At 46.5% G+C, this 18,809-nt stretch overlaps 1 protein-coding gene across 2 annotated transcripts in view; it reads right to left on the bottom strand.

The window, feature by feature from the left end:
* Nucleotides 1-18,809, bottom strand: part of EFTUD2 (elongation factor Tu GTP binding domain containing 2) — a 36,730-nt gene that overhangs the window by 3,410 nt on the left and 14,511 nt on the right. For both annotated transcript variants that reach the window (XM_055575672.1, XM_055575673.1), the window contains exons 7-20: nucleotides 18,124-18,159; nucleotides 16,548-16,638; nucleotides 15,422-15,504; nucleotides 13,830-13,996; nucleotides 11,976-12,100; nucleotides 8,348-8,411; nucleotides 7,874-7,964; nucleotides 6,365-6,500; nucleotides 5,081-5,208; nucleotides 4,129-4,322; nucleotides 2,850-2,961; nucleotides 2,070-2,210; nucleotides 1,468-1,569; nucleotides 435-517 (exon numbers count right to left, since the gene is read on the bottom strand). In XM_055575672.1, coding sequence (XP_055431647.1) covers nucleotides 435-517; nucleotides 1,468-1,569; nucleotides 2,070-2,210; nucleotides 2,850-2,961; nucleotides 4,129-4,322; nucleotides 5,081-5,208; nucleotides 6,365-6,500; nucleotides 7,874-7,964; nucleotides 8,348-8,411; nucleotides 11,976-12,100; nucleotides 13,830-13,996; nucleotides 15,422-15,504; nucleotides 16,548-16,638; nucleotides 18,124-18,159 — 1,553 coding nt within the window. The remainder of the gene's footprint in view (nucleotides 1-434; nucleotides 518-1,467; nucleotides 1,570-2,069; nucleotides 2,211-2,849; nucleotides 2,962-4,128; nucleotides 4,323-5,080; nucleotides 5,209-6,364; nucleotides 6,501-7,873; nucleotides 7,965-8,347; nucleotides 8,412-11,975; nucleotides 12,101-13,829; nucleotides 13,997-15,421; nucleotides 15,505-16,547; nucleotides 16,639-18,123; nucleotides 18,160-18,809) is intronic.

Raw genomic sequence — 18,809 nt, 5'->3', positions numbered from 1 at the left:
TTTAAGCAGGATTAGTATATTAACCAGTCAAACAGCAAAGTTGCTGCTAGGGGAGATTTTAAGATAGTCACATTACACAGAGAGGAGAAGTGGCCATTAAGACACTCACCCTGGAAGTAACTAAGGCAAAGAATTCCACAGCATTGTGAACAAAGGCAAAAGGGATGTGAGGCCTGGGATAAAACTCAGGTACTAGAAGCACCCTAATCTCGAGACTCAGGGTCTCTATTTTCACAGTGCTTGTGGCTAGGGTGGGCTTGGGGGGAGTCCCAGGATCACTAGGACCCCCAGCGTTCTTCTACTTTTATTTTTGGCCGTGCTGCGTGGCATCTACAATCTTAGTTCCCCGCCCAGGGATCGAACCTGCACACCCTGCCATGGAAGTGTGGAGTCCTAACCACGAGACCGCCAGGGAAGTGGCCCCTGCAACTTACTTTTTATTGGGAGTTTCGGCGAAACACTTGAGGGACGACGTTTCCACCACCGTCTCACAGAACGTGACAACAGGGTCAGCCACCTGAGACACAACATACACTGTCAGGCGAGGTGTCACTCTCTTGGAAGGACAACCTTCTGCCAAAGGGGACCGCAAGGTTCCCCTGATACTATCTCTGTGAGAACCCGTCCTAATCAGAATTAGTGACAAGCACAGCAGCAGGCTCGGGCTAAAAGTCTGTACCTTTGAGGAGAAACCTGGAAAACTGAGCGTAGTGCACAATTTATGTTCCTGAGCCAAGAGCAAGTGGAGGATCAAACAAGGGCCTTAGTTAAGAGTCCCTCAAAGTAGCTTTCAACACCCGTATAGCTGTCCCACCACCATTCACTGACACCTGTGGGTCTGTCAGCACTGGCTCGAGAGACTGGTGAGCGCCCATCCCATCTTCAGCGACCCCTGGCTGCATGGCTCCTCCTGGAAGCTCCCACATGGCCCCCTATCGGGACACCCGGTGTCTTTCAGAGCACCAGTCTTGGCTAAGACAGGGCACTTGAGGGCACTCACTCCCAACCTCCACAGCCTTGGAGACAATGTTTCCACTGGGAGACCAAGGCTGTGCGACAGGCAGTTTAATTCAGAAGCTATATTAAGGTTTCACAGGGAATCCAGAAGAGCCAGTCCCTGCTCCCTCCTTGAAACCATACATGCAGAGCCCTGATCAGCACAGATGGGTTAGTCATGCAACTATTTTCTTAACGCAAGACCAAGAATAGCTCAGGCTTGGGAGCCTTGGTTTTGAATGCAGACATTGAGAATAACATCCCCGAAAGAGGGCAAACCAGATCTCAAATCCTTCCCATGCCGGGAGCAACAGATCTTGCTTTTCCCAAGCAGACCACCTCCTGTACTGCACCCCTCTCCCCTTGGACCTTCCCAGGGAATCAAGGGTTTGGTTGCTTGAACAATCAGTCTGAAGCTGTGAGCCAAGCTCCTGGCCAAGCAGGCTCTCAAGACAGCAGCAGCTGCTTCACCTTGATGTCGATCTCCGAGTACATCTTCCGCAAATCGTGCATCACGCAGTCCAGGTAGAGCTCTCCAGTGCCCAGGATCACATGCTCGCCAGACTCTTCCACCTGAAAACACGATAGCCCTGGGGGTCACAGGCTGGACTCGCCCATGCCAGCCACAGCAGACAGAGACAGAATCTAGGCTAGAAGCTGGGAGGAGGTGCCGAGCCCACTATCGGAAAAGCTGCTACCGTGTTGGTTCCATTCCCTTTGGGAAGGATTAGTGGGGAGCAGTGACCTACGAGTCAGTCCTCAAGACACCTGGGCCACCGAGCACAGCGCTACTGGGTGTGATGTCATGGACTGAATTCTCATCACAGTCATTTAAGAAAAAAATATTGTGTCCGTGGATATAAGCTAACCCTTTAGCCCTGGCCAACTCCTCTGAAAGGTATGTTGGCAGGCTCAGAATGACTCACTCTTCCCTGTGTATCTTCTGGAAAATCAATTCAAAGTGTGCTTTCTAGGCATCAGAGTTGCCTGATAAATGCAAAGCAGCGGTGGCACCAGCAGACCCTTCTGCCAGGGCTCATGGGGCGCGGCAGCGGCTGTGGCCTTGGGCCTACCTTGGTGGTGAGGGACGGGTAGCTCTTGTTGACCTTGCGCAGGCCGTCCAGCATCTTGGGCAGCTCAGAGGGATTGACTGGCTCCACAGCAATCTTGATAACAGATGTGGTGTTGAACTTCAAGGGCCGGAAGATCTGAGCCTGAGACCCAAAATACAGCAGAGCCATGAGGACACCTAGCCTGAGCAGGTGCAGATGGTGCAGAGGTCAGGGGGAAGCCGAGGGCCTGCTCGGGGGAGGACTATCCCCCCCACTGGGAGCCAGCGCACTGCTTGGAGGCAACCTGCAGGGCCACGTCTTCCCATGTATGCTGGCAGAACAAAAAGAAGACTTAGAATAAAAAGAGCCCCTCCAGGACTTCCCTGGTGCTCCAGCAGTTAAGAATCCACCTTGCAATGCAGGGGACAGGAGATCGACCCCTAGTCAGGGAACTAAGATCCCACATGTCACAGGGCAACTAAGCCCATGCGCCACAACAAAAGATCCTGCATGACACAAGAATCCCGCATGCTGCAACTACGATCTGATGCAGCCAAATAAATAAATATTAAAAAAAGAGAGAGAGAAAGAACGCCCCTCCTAATTCCTAGGAGCTGAGTCCAAGGAGAATCCAGGGGGATTGGATCTAGAAGGTGGAGCCCATGCTGAGGCCCGGCAGCAGGAAGCAGCAGTGACTCCAGTTCACGCTCCCCTGAGTTCTGCTGCCTGTTGCTCACGTGTGCTGGGCGCCCTGTGATCCTCCAGCTTAAGCCAACCCAGCTGCCTTTTCAGAAACTCTACCTCCTCGTTGCCTCGGGGTTCAGTTATGGTTGCTGTCTTCACAATTGGTTGATCGACACCTTCGATCAGGACCCAGTTGCCAGCAGGAACACGGTTCACTTCGATGTGGTACCTGGAACAGTGTCCAGTAAGTGACAATGAAACTTGGGAGCAGGGTGTTCATTCCAGAAAACCTAACTGAGCACCAGCTCTGTGCCAGAAACTGAGCCAGGAGCAGGGTCAGCAAAAAAAAAAAAAAAAAAAAAAAGCTAGATACATTTTACCAGGGGAGGGATGCAATTTAAACAATCATATGGCCACACACATGTGTGGTTACAAACTGAAGGTGCCATGAAAAAAAAAAAAACCGCAATGTACTTCATGAGCACAACACAGGCAAATCCAATTCAAGCTGGATGTGTGCAGTAAGCAAACCAGTGCCTCAAGGGTGGAATGTAAGGAGTTGCCAAAAGCACCACAGAACGTACTGCAACTCTCCTGTTGTTCAGTCGTGAAGTCGTGTCTGACTCTTTGAGACTCCATGAACTGCAGCACTGCACTCCTTCACTATCTCCTGGAGTTTGCTCAAACTCATGTCCATTGAGTCAGTGATGCCACCCAACCATCTCATCCTCTGTCACCCCCTAACTCTTTAATTTTCTAATTCTTCTAACTCTTTAATCCTCTAGAGAATGGGGTACATCTGGAGGGGGTGGGGGAAGGGGCTGTTGGCAAGACGCAGCAGCCACCCTAGGAACAGGCCAGGCTAGGTTCTGCTTTCTAGCTAAAATGCCAAGCTGATGAACAGATGAGCAGCCCCCAGGTCCAAGCGAAGTTTAATTCTGCAGATTGGGATGTTCCAAGGGATTCAGCAAAGTTGTCTCTCTTGGTCAAAGAATAGCCAGTGGAGGCTGGGAAATAATATCTTTTGGGGAAGAGACATGCAGGTTATGATTTAAGGAACACAGAAGAAGGGAGGCTTGAGATGAGTCAACACAGAAATCCTGCTACAGGAGTTCATTCAAAGCATCCCAAAGGCAAAGGCAGGTCTCCTGGCATCAATCCTGGCATCAGTCTTGGCATCAATCCCAACAGTAGCTGCCCTGTGACCCCAGCAACCTCAGACAGTAAGAGCTAGAAGTCAACACATCTGCTGAGGGAGGGTCACCTTACCCCCATCACAGGCAGCCAGCAGCTTCTGTGTGTCCAAGGAGGACCACCCCTTCACCCCTTCCAGCTTGCTGGGGCAGTCCCAGTGCAGAGGCCCAGGCATGTGTCTAGGGGCTCTGGATGGTAGTACCTGGCCACTGAGATCCAAAGGCGGCCCACGGTGCATATCTGGGAGTCTTCCTCATCCTCCAGGGTGTAGTTCTCCCCCAGTACCTTCACAGGCTGCCCAGCATGGATGGTGCCACTTAGCACTCGGCCAAAGGCATGAAACTGAACTCCATCATCTGTGCTGTACATCTTGGTTGTGTGGCACATCAGGGGACCCTGGAGGTGGGGACAGAGTGTCACCTCAACTACACACACTCTGGATAAGTTCCACTGTCTCCCCCTCCCTTGTCAGCAAGGACCTGAGCTCCATGAAGAAGCAGCCCAGACTGAGAAGACAAAGTGGTGATCTGAAAAAATTCCAACCAAGGCCTACCCCCAGCTGAGTTAAGACGTGTCACAGGCATAGCAAAAAAAAACCCTCTTCCTTTTTCCTGCGGGGGATGAGGGCACTGAGGAAGAGAAGCAGGTTTAGGATGGCAAACGAACACTGTCAACTTGCAAGACTACAACATTAACTGGTCCCAAATTTCTTCAAAGAAGAAACTTGTAATTCTCAACTGGCTGTAATGTTTATGCCAAGAAACTAGAGAATGCCTGAGGAATGACTGGGAAAGATTGTTTTAAAAGCCAGGACCAGTGAGATTAGTTACCATTTGTTGAATCTTTCCTATCTGTCATGTACCATGCTAAACACAACCACAACCCTTTCTTAAATCTTACTTACTTCTCATAACTTCCACATACAAATTATTATCACTTTATACGCAAAACTCTCAGACTCAGAAAACCTGAACAATGTTCCCAAGATCACATCACCAGGAGTGGTAACATTGGGCTCTGAATTCACGTCATTCTGACTATGCCCAGGGGCAGGGCCATGCAGGGATGGAGAAGGGATTACTCCTTCAACTGAAAACACAGAGTCCCACAAAGCAGGGATGGAAATCAGAGAACGGGGGGGCCATGTTCCTTACGTCGGGGTCACAGTCACTCATGGCCTCGCCAAGGTCGGAGTCCATACCACCGGTATAGGTGTGCTCGATTTTAGGCTTGGCGCCCACCTTTGGAGACGGGATATGCTGCACACACATGTCCACAAAGCCTGTGGAGGGAGAAGAGATGGCCATTAGTATGAACTCTCACAGGGAAAGGGAGTGGGGACTTCTGATCCACTCACGATGGTCAGAAAACTAACAGTGAGAGACTGATTTTCAGCTCTAAAAGCTACGGTTCTGTGATTCTGGGCAGACATGATACCCTGTTTCCTGGGCACATGCTGCTAAAGGATCTGGAGTCACATGGATGCCAGGGAAGAGCAAGAAGCAGGTCTAAGTGGCTCCTTGGAACTGAAGTGACAAAAACTTGGAAATATCCGTATCAGTCCATGACCTTCAGTGAATTGGCACTTACTGAGCTCTTACACGAATAAGTACCTCATCTCTTCTTTATAGATCTACTTAGGACAATCTCCGAACTGACTCTTCCCTCCGGGAAACACTGCACATGTTTCTGTTCAAATAGCTATTTTCTTCTTCTAACAGCCAATAAGCCACACAAGAGAACCTCCATTAGCACCTTGGGGTGCTAGCATGTCCGCTTATTAGTTGGGATCTCCTTTGTCGGATGGATGGCCAGCCAGAATGAACCATTAAAATTATGCGCTTCGGGGGATTCAGATACCTAATTCCCAACAGACTTAGAACCAAGTAATTGCTAAGAGAGCCCTGCGCCATCACCATTTTTGCCCATGATTTTATAGATGAGAAATCAGCCCCAGAAGGATTGAGTGGCTGACCTGGGATGACCCCATGGGACTGGGCCAGAGGAAGATCAGGACTCAGGTCATCTCCCAGCCAGTCTAGTCCTTGTTCTACTACAGCACCTGCCTCCTGGATAACTAAAATACCAGAAAGAGGAGCTCAGGGGAAAGAGAGGTCTGAGTCTATAACTCGTCTCCCAAGTCCTAGTTGGGGGCTTTCCCTACCATTTCATGACACCTACGAGTCTACCTTCCCAACTGCCCTCTGGCAAAAATACCACAACTTCAGAATCTGCTTCTCCATTCCCTTTTACTTGCATGCTCCTCCTGGAAGGGAAATTTAATTGCTTTTGTTTTCCCAAGATAGAATTCCTGGTACCATCCAATAAGTAAAGCAGCTCAGAAAAAAAAACCCAGGTGACCGGTATCCTGACTGAGGGTTAAAGAAGAGTTCCCATGATACACGTGGAGGAGATGGTGATGACGACGAGCTTCTTACCTGTGAACTCGCCAAAGAATTTTTTGCAAACCAGCCTGAGCAGGGGGCGGATGTTCAGCTTCAGCTCCTCCTTGGTCAGGTGGATGCCAAGCTCATCCAGGGTCCTCGGGAGGCTGGTGTCCACATCACCCACGACCTGTGATGGCATCAGACACCACGTCAGCTTGGGTGACCCAGAGGACAAGGGAGGACGAAAGGGCAATAGGAAGGGTCACTGCACTGCGTTCTCTTCTACACGGAGAGCTGTGGGCAAGGATACCAATTTGGTTTCAAGGAAATCTTTGGTACAAGCTCTGTTAAATGCCCACACCGGCCAATAAACCTGGCTTTCTCAGACAGACCAGTGTCAGTGCTGCCCTCTGGTGTCTGAAAAGCAGCATCTCATCTCACTCGGGGAATCCATACCCTTCCTTCCCTATTTAGAGACTTCTTAGATTTAGAGGATCACTGCAATGGAAGGAACCAAAAAAGGTCACCTAGCAGTCTATCGGCTGTCAGGATGGGGCCAAGCTAAATCATCCCCAGCAGACTCGAGGTCTCTGTGCAGACAGGCGCTATAAATTTCTTTTATTAATCCATTCTAGTCTGACACAAGATACAAAGTATTTTCCAGCACTAATAAATTGAATTGTGTTATTTTGTCTTGTTGCCATGTTTTCACTATTTTGTCAGTTGGAATGGCCCCACACATTTCGTTTATGTGTGTGTGTGTTCAGTGTGCACAGTGCTTATTAAACACCTGCATAAACACATAACACAGTTATAAAGTGTAATTGTCTTGGGAGAAAAGGTCTGCATGAAAAATTCCTCTCCAACATTACTGCCCTTTTAGTTCTGCCTCTCAGAGAGCACAAATTCATACAAATGCAACATTATATTCTTTTCTTTGGAGCATCGCATGCGTTTAGCTGCATCCTTGCCACCATCTGATGCCTGCCTTTCAATCTGACAAACATCACATACATACATGCCCAAAACAGTCATTAAATTCAAGCTCATACAATCATTCATCTAGTGGCTATAAAATACTTCATTTTATGGGATGTACCAAAATTCTTTCATCAGATTCTCCCTGATGAACACTTATCGCCAGCTTTTTTCCCCTTTTCCTGATGTTATAATGCTATAACGTATGTATACATCTTAATACACATATATATTTTATGTATGTATAAAAATAAGAACTGGAGGACTCTGAGAAATAATTATTTCTGTAAGGCAAAGCCCTGTAACTGAAACTATTATTTTTCAAGTGTCACATTCTCTGGAATAGTCAAAATTTTTGTACATTTCTCTAGGCTGTGCCTTTTCTATCTTCCTCCTTTACTCTGTTATCAATAGCACTTAAAAGGACTGGAGTGTTCAAGATCCATAAGACTGACTAACTGTCCTCACACTGAGTAATACAAAACTAAGCAGGCTCAGGGCCAGGGAGAAGTCCAAGTTCACCAGCTTTTCCACCTTGTGTTTAGAAGGGCAGACCTGAGCCAGGGGACCTGACACACTCACCTGGGCGAGGATTTTATAGAGGGGCTCCAAGATAAACTCCACAAAACTCCTCTGGGAGCTGCTGGTCGGGGCCTTTTTGGTGAACTTCCGCCTAAAGAGATCAAGAGTTACGGGAGATCTGGGAGGGAGAAGGCAGCGTCACCAACCCCAAGGGTGTACTTTCTAAGTTCTGCATCTGAGCAAAGCCAAGCCGAAAGGAAAGAATGTGTGTGGTCATCAAACCTCCAAACAGGGACACCTGAGAGGGCATGGGTCACGACCCTTTCGCACATCTGGGCTGAGCTGTGGGGACCTCAAGGGAAATGCCTCAAACTCTGTTGGAGCACACGAAGCCGGCTCACTTAGAGGCGGCAAGATGGTAGCTCATGTTTAATCAAGAAGTAGGTTTTCACGGCCAGAACTCATTTCTCTGTTTTCACTTACTGGGAGGATGGATCATGCCTCCAGAGAGCCCACTTCCCACACTCTACTTACGTCTTAGGGTTGAAGTAGATGTCACCCCAGAGTCTTTTAGCAAACTCCTGGTAGTTAATGTCACCTGTAGGAAAAGCCATACGATGATAATCTACCTAGCAAAGTACTGTTTGAATTCTGTTTCATGTGCCACCAGTGGCTTCCAGCTGAGGAATTCTAGCACCTTCCTCTCCAAGGTCCAGACATTCACTTCTATCCAGGCAGGCACGTGAAGATACTGAAGCACAAGGGACAGGACTGACCCAAAGCTGACAAGGTGATGCTGGAGCCAAAATGAGCACCCAGGAAGCTCCATCTCCAGGCAGCTTATGACTGAACTATGGACAAAGGTACAGTTTATATTCTTTCCTTTAATGGAACAGGCTCAACTGCCTAAATTCTATCCTCTGTCTGCACCTAAATTTGTCCCTTCTGCAGTGATGCTTACAATTCCTTCATTCCTTCCTGATCCATGGAAGCTCTACTCCGCTGCCGGCGTGGGCAACCTTTCAGCAGCTGCACCACACCAAAGCTCCAGCTAGCCCTCCACACTCTGGAACCCGGCGCTCTGGAGAGAAGACGCCAAGGCCCGCCCTGTGTCATTTTTTTAGTTTGACTGCAACTACTAATCCTCACCAGACTGAACCAAGCCACTGTGGCTTTTATGTTTCTTTTAAAGAAAATTTTATTGGACTTGTTTATCCCACAAGACCTTAAAAAATTAACAGGAAATATATGGTTTATCCCTCTATATCCCTACCTAACCTAATCTTTATGTGTGTTTAGTCACTCAGTCGTGACCGACTCTGCAACCCCATAGACTACAGCCCTGCCAGGCTCCTCATGGGAATTCTCCAGGCAAGAATACCAGAGTGGGTTGCCATGCCCTCCTCCAGGGGATCTTCCCAACCCAGGGATGGAACCCAGGTCTCCGGCATTGCAGGCAGATTCTTTGCTGTCTGAGCCAGCAGGGAACCCCAGGAAGAGAAGCAAGAGTAAGAATAAGAATGACATTGTGGCTTTTAAAATTCAAGATCTTCTAAGTCCAGAGCTCGTTGACCACATTTTCCTTTCTTTCCCATGTTATTAGTTACTGAAACTCTCCCTCTCCCGTGAACCACTGTGTCTTTTACACACCTCCCACTCCTGCACTTAACACACACTATACTATCATCCCTGGACTGAGCTGTGTAGGCAAAGAACCAGGCCCAGTGTGTGACAGAAGTTAAATAAACACTGATACAAAGAAAGTGCAAACATCTCTCTGATCGACCCCCACCCCCACCCTCAATCTCACGGTCAACATCAAGCCAATATTGCCAACCCTGTATCTGATACTGGTGAAAATGTGTAAAGAAATGTCCCTTTCTTCTCTGGCCAAAGATAGCCAGCCCTGCACACACCACTCTACCCCAATCTTTATTAGCTCCTAATTCCCTACAGGATAAAGTCTAAACTCCTTAACCCCGCATTCCAAGCTCTCTCCATGTGCTCCAAACCCAAGCTGCCAGGCCTGCTTGAATGCCTCTCCTTGATGAAGAATCCACTGTTCCCAAAAAGCTGCTCCTGCATCCTCGCCTCCTCTTCCAGCCCAGGGAGTCTGGAACCCCTGGCTCCTTACTCTCTACCGTCCAAGCCCCCTCTCCTTTAGCCTTCTCAGACCCCTGGGCCTTTGGAGCTGAATTCCCTCAGCCCCACCCGCCTACGGCAGCCACCAGCATTCTGACCACACCACCTTCCTGATGTTCATCATTGTGGAGTTCTGTCTACCCACTGGAGGAAGTTCCCTGAGGTCAGAGATCGTTCACCATGCCTTGTAATCCTGGTAGGAGGACATGGTTTCAATTCTGGCAGGATGGTGTGATAGAAAAAGCACAGGTGCATTCTAGCTCCAAGCCCACCAATAAGTTCTGTGTCCCTGGGCATAGCTTTCCCGCATGGAAAATGATGGGGAAGGGCTCGATGATCTGACTCCTTCCAGGGCTGACATTCTACAAGTCCATACATGGTGTCTCAGAATGATCTTGGGGCCCAGAGCTGGTGTCTGCATAAACACTGGGTTCAAAGGATGAGTAATAAATCTCGCCTGAGGCTCAGGGCCATTTTCAGTCAGAAACTGAACCATCAATGTAATACAATTACATAAACAGTCTGGGATTTTGCTTCATATGCTGATTCAAAGAACATTCAGAAACATAAACTGGAACCCTGTTCAGATGATCTTCATTTATTGTCCATCTAACCCTTTTTTAGGAAGAACCATCTGGAAACAACCAAAATATATGTCTAATGATGAGAAAGTATACATTCATACAGTGGACCAATGGGCAGTTATAGAAAATCTTTTTTTTTTTTCTGGACATGCCGTGCAGCATGTGGGATCTTGGTTCCCCAACCAGAGATCAAACCCACATCCCCTGCACTGGGAGCGTGGAATATTAACCACTGGAATGCCGAGGAAGTCCCAAAATAGTATTTATAGATAAGATTTAACAGACAAATTCTTATGATCTAATACTAAGTAAATATTTATCTTATGTAATTATATTATATATGAAATAAGATCTCACTGATGTAAAACACTGAACAGAGAAAGAAGGAACTGTATCTAAATGCTTGCAGTAGTTATGATGATGAGGTTATGGGTGAATTTTGTTTCCTTGACTAGATTTTACTGTATTTTTCACTTTTCCAAATAAGGATGCAGTAAATATATACACGTTAAAAAAAAAGACCAAGTTTCAATTGGCCTGTTACTTTCACCAGAGCAAACATTTCCACACTGAAAGTGAGGCAGGACCACTGACTGGAGCGAACACAAACACTGGCGCCCCAGGAGGCACAGAGGTGGAGCATGTGGGACTGTCTTGAGAGTTGGGAAGTTGGCCCCAGGGCTCTTCCATCTTTGGAATTCAGCTCCAAAGGCCCAGGGTGCTACGGCTCCAGGGACCTACATATAAAATCATTCTGCCGGGTGTCCCAGTGGGCTGTGAATCCAACCTGAGTTCTCAAGTAGGCCTATGAAACACCTATGTGCCTGGTGGTGCTGGTGGCTCAGTCGCTAAGTCATGTCTGACTCCTGCAACCCCAAGGACTGTAGTCCACTTGGCTTCTTTGTCCATGGGATTTCCCAGGCAAGAATACTGGAGTGGGTTGCCATTTCCATCTCCAGGGGAATCTTCCCGACCTAGGGACTGAACTCGGGTCTCCTGCATTGCCGGCATATTCTTTACTGACTCAGTCACCAAGGAAGCCCCTTATGTGCCTGGATACGGTTGGAAATACAGCTTGAAGCACCATTGGTGAGAGAGATTCCATCTTTGAGGAAAAGGCCTGCATGGCTTTGGGAGCATGAATAATTCCTTTTTGACAAAACCTATGTCACTTGAGGAGATTCTTGTTCCTGGTGTGAGCCCCCTCTTCACCCATTTCTTCCCAGGCACCTTTATCCTTCTACTGTTTGGAGACCACTGAGCCCGAGAAGAGAGTCTCAGGGCCACAAAGAGCCCCAAATGTGACTTGTTAACAGTTGACACAGTGCTCTCTCTGGCAGGGACTCTGGCGTGCGGCCCATTTCTGAACTGTTCAGCAGGAAACGCACACAGGACTCTGGGGAAGCTGGTGAGACAGACTGCCAGCCAGAGCTTACCAAAGGTGTCAGCATAGATCTTGGCAAAGGAGCCCAGCGTGAAGCAGATGCTGTACTGGGAGCTGGAGAAGCAGACATTGCCCAGGAGCGGGGAAAGGATCAGGTTCTCGTCCGTGGAGTACATGCTGAAAGAGAGAGGACCCTGAGTGTGGGGCTGAGCTGGGCTGCAGTGTGGGCCCGAGGCGAAGGATGAAGGGCAGGATTTGGTATCACAGCCTCTCTCCAGCAGCCGCCCTCAGAAGGGGTTTGCATAACACACACAGCTTCGCCAACAGCTGGCTCCAAGAAAGTGACATGATGGAGCTGTTCCCTAACTCCCAGTAACAAGATGATTTTCCAGAGCTGGAAACATACTGCATGATCCTGGAGAAGTTAACTGCGCCAGACAAAGGGAAACTTGGGAGGACAAACACCTCAGAACACAGGAAATGAAACTACTTTGATAAAACAGGAGTACATTTGAGAAATCTCAATTTCACAAACAGAAATACCAGTATAAGTAAATGAATGAATGAATGGAAAAAAAAGCAACTTTGCTCCACATTCTCATATGGTCTTGTCTGGCTTTGCTTTACAAACTCAAGTTAAAACATTTAGTCTTAAAAGTCATGCAGAAGCCACAGTACCCCCAAGTTCACTAGTATTTATAAGAAAACCAGCAGGAATCAACCCAAGCCTTCCTGACACACTGCTTTATGCAATTTCTTAATCTAGAAATACAAGTACTGGCTTCTACAGAGCACTCCCCTACCACACTCCCAAGTTATGCTCCCCAGAGAGAGTGTTTTCAACTTCTTTAAAAGCTGCTTCTAGAGCATTTACCTCCATATTTCTAAACAATATATTTATGGTGATATTTCTTGCTTGGCGCTTGAGATGTGACTTCTTGACTTCCTAACTTCCTGTTCTAGTAGATCACGATTTAGCCCTACACAACCCCTGCCCTGTCTTCAGAGAAGTGGATCATTTCATCTTTTGGATTCTGGCTATAACACTGGGCTCCAGTCATTCTCAGCCTCTCCAGTGTCAGGGAGAAGATACCCCTGTTAAGAACCAGCACTGCAAACTGGGGCTGTTCCTAAAGGTGAACTTGTCCTGGGCCATGAGGGGTCTGTCCTGGATCCTCGGGTGGAGGGGAGTTTTCTCAGCTGGACAGGCTCCTCCCAAGCCCTGCAGGGGGCCTCAAGAAGTTATCCATACATCTTTCCGCTACAGGTTAAACTGTCCTTAAGAAGTATTTAACCTATTCTTCAAAGCCACCATGATTCCAAGGTCTCCCAACCATCATTCATACTTATTAACCTAAACCCCAAATCCATCTTGTTGAAAAGCAGCTTCAGTAAGAAACAAAAGACAACAGCTCCTTCTCTTACTGAGTCTGTGCTAATAAGATAATAGCAGCTGACATTATTCACCCATAAGCTATTATCACTGAGCACTGTGCTAAGTATGTTATGTCAGCTATCTACTTAATTTCTTATAACATCTCATTAGGCAAATACTACTATTCTCTTTTTATAGAAGCAGAAACTGAGGCTCTAAGAGGTTAAGGAATCTGCCCAACTTTACATGGTTGGCTGGTGAAGATGAGACTGACTCTAGAGCTCAGGGAACTGACCGCAGTAATAAACTGAGGATGTGCAGCCAGTTGCCTCTCTGGTTAAGGAGCAGAGTTAATGAGGCCAAGGCTAGGCAGTCAGACCCTGAAGAGTCACAGAATGTTCCTCCAGCTGTGTCCAACAAGCTCGTCAATGCATGCCAAGAGCTCAGAGTTGCCCCCAGAGGTGTTCAAGGTTAAGATTTATAAAAACCAGAGTGCCAGGGACAGGAGGTATACTTCGGGGGCTCCTCTACCTTATTAATCCATTGACCTCATCGACAATGTGACGCAGCTTATAGTAAGCATCCGTGGGTGGTAGCTTCAGCTCCAGGATCAGCCGGTCAATCTTGTTGATGCACACGGTGACTGCCAGCCTCTCCTGCACTGCGTGCTTGATCAGCCGCTCTGTGTTCAGCATCACCTGAGACACACAAGGTGGGGATGAGTGCAAAGAGGGCAGAACAGGCCAGCACAGAGTCAAAGAAAGTTCTGTTTTAAAATATGAAGAATGGGGAAAAGAGGAAATAGATTACGAGGGGGAAGCAGAGGGCATCTTATTCAACAGTAGAGTCAGAAATTTTAAGAGGGGACCTTGTAGGGTTGAGAAATGAATAAATACACTGATGATTTGGGGAGCCAAGTTTCTCAGTGCCAGAGAAGGAACCAAGAAAGGCTTGGGAAGCTGTGGTGTGGAAATAGAATTGTGGGTGTTAGGGAAATTCCCTGACAGTTCAGTGGTTGGGACTTGGTGCTTTCGCTTAGTGGGCCCAGGTTCAATCACTGGTCAGGGAATTAAGAACTAAGATCCTACAAGGCTCAAGGTTCAAACGAAACAAACAAAAAAGAATTGTGGGTATTAAGATAAACTGATTTTTTCCTTTTTTACTACCTTAATGTTTTTTAATATGTATGTATAGAAACAGTTATGTATGGGTGTATATTATCTGTGTTCAGTGAGAAATTTTAGAAGTAATGTACCCCAGTAGCCATGAACATACTCTGAAAGACAAATGACAAAATCAATGGCCTATATTCTCCAAAAATGCCAATGTCATAAAAGACCAAGAAAGATAAGAGAACCATTCCTATGAAAGACACATGAAAATTAAATGTTATGCATCATCCTGGATTAGGAAAAAAAATTCTATAAAGGACATTTATTGGGACTGACTAAGGTCTATAGGAAAATTTCTGTACAACAATTGTATCAATGTTAAGTTCCCCGGTTTTGGTAAGCCTATTATGGTTACATAAGTGATGTCCTTGTTCATAGGAAATATATTTTGAAATATTTCCTTTTCATATGGTACAAGGGGAAAATACATACATACGTGAGTGCATGTGTACATGTACAGAGAGAATTACAAATGAGGGGGAGTTGCTGTGTTACTGCAACTTTTCAGCAAGTTTGAAATTATTCCAAAATGAAGTCAATTTTAAAAAAGGGCAACTCTGGCTCCCTCTGCTGGTTATCTCACTGATGACAACGTGAATGAAGTTAAGTCAAATGACGGAATCTTTCTATTTAGAAATATAAAAGACACCCTGGATCTTGTAACTTCAAACTCTTTAGCTTAGACAAACTCTTAACATTTCAAACGCTCCTCCTTCCCTTTTATTTACCTTTGCATTTTTGTGATCATTTTGAGCCTCACTGGGTAGGGAGTGAGAGACTCATGAGAACTAATTTTGACTTTCATTTGCTGCCCTCATTTTTACAGCAAACGTGAACCTTAATCCCACAGACTCTCACGTTCTCTAGCTCCCAGCTCCCTCAGAGCTCTGGGCATCATGTGGGGCAAATGTAACAGGGAGGAGGGGGGTAAAAAAACAGAGGCAGACTCACGCCCTCAGCAGCATCGATGAAAAGGACCACCCCATCTGAGATGCGCAAGCCCGCTGTGACCTCATCAGAAAAATTCACGTGTCCTAGAAAGCAAATACCAAGTAAGTCACAATTTGTGTGGTGGCAGGATGAGGCACAATTAACTTGTACATGATTGGGGGCAGGGTGGGGCTGCAAAGCACACAAACCCACGAATATTCTCTTTCCCTTCTCCCCACAGCTCCCTGCAGGGCATAAAATTCTGCATCAAAGTCACTAAAAGCTTGGATTAAGCTTTTATCCAGGAGACCCTCAAACACAAAGGAAGTGTTTCACCAAGGAGGGCATAAGGCATTCATACTCACAGACTAAACCAGTCTCAGCAGTGAGTAGAGTTCTGTGAGACTGAAGACAATTTGGAGGTAGGAAAAAGGGCAAAGGAGGGCCTGCACAGGCTGCTGGTAAGGTGGCTGGTGGGTGCGGGCTGGGAGTTGGGGGCTGAGAGGTATGAGGGCAACGGGCATCTGATGGGGCAAAGAAGGCCAATTTGTCAAAACCCAAATTTTTCTATTTAAAAAAGGAAAAGCCTTGGACTTCCCTGGTGGTCCAGTGGTTAAGACTCTACCTTCCAGTGCAGGGAGTGTGGGTTCAATCCCCAGAAGGGGAACTAAGGTCCCACAGGCTGTGGACAAAAATTAAAAAACAAACAAACAAACAGGAGAACCCTGAGCTGGGCCTTTCCAAAGAGAAAGTCAGCCACAGGGCAATGTGTGGTAACCTGCAAGTCCCCCAGCCATTGGTGTGTGCTCCCCCAGTCTCTCTCAAAAGATTGAAAGACCGAGACTGCCTGAGCCCAGGACCATGTGTGACTCAGCTTTGCTGCCCCAATGAATACATGACTATAAGATTCCCCCAAATTTAAATCTTGTAAAGCAGAGTCAAGAGAGGAACAAAACAGAAGGTCTGGAGCAGAGTGCTTGCTAATTAACTCATTAGATGCAAAAAAGACAGTTAAAAAAAGAAAATTATCTCAACGAAGGCAAGGAAATGTAAAAACAAAGATGCAACATTCTGTTCTGGAAAGTGTGGGATCACGAGAAACAAGCTGGGTAAAGTTCTGAAGGTGAAAGGTCAAGGGATGTCCTACCTGGAGTGTCCATGATGTTGAAGAGGTAGGATTTCCCCTTGGTATCTGGCAAGACCACTGTCACAGGAGTACTTTTGATGCCAACACCCCTCTGAAAAGCATAGAGAAAGAGGGCAAGAGTGATCAAGGCCTCTTCCTATGCCAAAGGGGTTCATGGTGCTCCTGGGTCTTTCCAGTTGCTAGTAAATTATCCTGATGTATCTCCTTGTAATGGGTGTGATTTTTAACTAGGCCTCTCACCAGAATGACCTTGAAGATGAACTATCTGGATGTTAAACAGCGTTGGGGGGTGGCGGACGGGGAGGAGTTGGTTGAAATACAAAAAGCTAAAAACAAATGAACAAGCTAGCAAAGCAGTAAATAAGTGTTAGTTGCTCAGTAGTGTCTGACTCTGCCACCCCATAGACTATAGCCTGCCAGGCTCCTCTGTCCATGGGATTCTCCAGGCAAGAATACTGGAGTGAGCAGCCCTTCCCTTCTCCAGGGGATCTTTCTGACCCAGGATCTTCTGCATTGTAGGCATATTCTTTATTGTCTGAGCCACCAGGGAAGTCCAGCAAAGCAGTATTAAACTTTAGTAGAGAATCTAGAGTCCTAAAATCTTACCCTCCTCATACAGTGTAAACAAAAATAATTAAGCACCCTATAAGTGAAAAGAAACAATCTGGGGTATTTTAGGTTTTTAAATATATACATATATGAGAAAAGGAAATGGCAACCCACTCGAGTATTCTTCCCTGGAAAATCCCATGGACAGAAGGGCCTGGCAGGCTACAGTCTGTAGGGTCGCAAAGAGTTGGACACAACTGAGTGACTAAACCAAACCATGTATGTATGTATATATAATATATATATAATAAAAGCTGTAACAGAAAGTATTAAAACAACTTCAGTCACGCAAATATATAAATATATTCATATATATAAAAACAACAGCTAATATCTATTGAGTGTTTAACATATGCCAGGACTGCTTAAAGTTCCTTTGGCTAATCATACACTCTTGTGCTTTCCATGTGGTCATTTAACAGATAGAAATTAAGGAGAAGGAAACAGAAGGGGTTGGAGGGGAGGGACAAAGATCCAGATGGAAAGAAAGCCCAACTAGGTGGAATGGCAAAGACCAAGAAGTATACTCACTCCTTTAATCAGAAAGAAAAGCACAAAGACAGACGAACCCATTCACCAAGAGAAGCTACTCCCAGAGATCAACATATGGACGGAGTCATCTTACACCAGATTTTTAAGGATGATGTCATTTAAAACATCCTGTTTAGCTTCTGCAAAACTTAGAGCATAAATGTTCTCAACACCTCCTGGCACTTGCCCTATTAAGCTAAATTATATCCAGCCAAGGATACGAAGGTCCCCCCTGTACCGGACAGTCTGCCTACCCAGCTCTCTTTCAAGTTACAGATCTTGGGATGACTAGGAGAAGCAGGGAGATAGAGGTGAGGGGTGGGAGTGAGAGAGGGGCAGTGGTATGGGCCAAACCGTTATCATAAAGGCTCCTCCACATTCCCTACAAAACTACTACTGCTGTGAACAGCAATCAGATTTCCAAAGGCACACTTACCTCTTGTTCTGTGAAGAGGATGTCAGTGTAGCACAGCTAAAAATAAAAATAATGAAGAACTGTGGTTACCACCTGAATTCAGACTCCGCTCCCACACAAACCATCTATCACTTTCCCTCACCACCTCCCCGCTCCAGGGTCTCTGCCTCAGGAGAAGAGATGGAAGATAACAGGGTGTCCCTACAGACATTTCAGACAATGAGACTGGCGCCCTGCCAGATAGAAAATGCTCCTTCATGGATGTGTGTCTTCTTGGGGAGTGGGGGAAGTCACTAAAGACCAGGTATGGCCGGAGAGCTAAATTATATCAAATGCACTGAATTCTTCGCAGTGGTACACGGAGACATAGCTGGCCTTCGTGGAGCCCCCGCATGTCAAAACAGTCGATCTGGCGGAGACTGAACATTTATTGCACTGAGACTTGCAGCCACACTTGGCCTCATTCACAGTCACTTAAATTTATCATGAAAGCAACAAGGTCCAATTGTACTATATTTATAGAGTAGGCTATTAATACTATGACAGGAAAGAATAGGCTATAAAAGTCAGGATATATCAGAACAGAGGAGCGATCCCAAGTGAAGAACAGATCACCCCAAAATACTGCAGGTTAACATTCTCTATGTTCTCAAGAAAGCTGAAATCATTTTCTTAAGGGCTATTCATAGAAATTACAATTATAAAAC

The sequence above is a fragment of the Bubalus kerabau genome, chromosome 4 (assembly GCF_029407905.1).
Source record: "Bubalus kerabau isolate K-KA32 ecotype Philippines breed swamp buffalo chromosome 4, PCC_UOA_SB_1v2, whole genome shotgun sequence".
Classification (NCBI taxonomy): Eukaryota; Metazoa; Chordata; class Mammalia; order Artiodactyla; family Bovidae; genus Bubalus; species Bubalus kerabau.
This window is presented reverse-complemented; position numbering and strand designations above follow the sequence as displayed.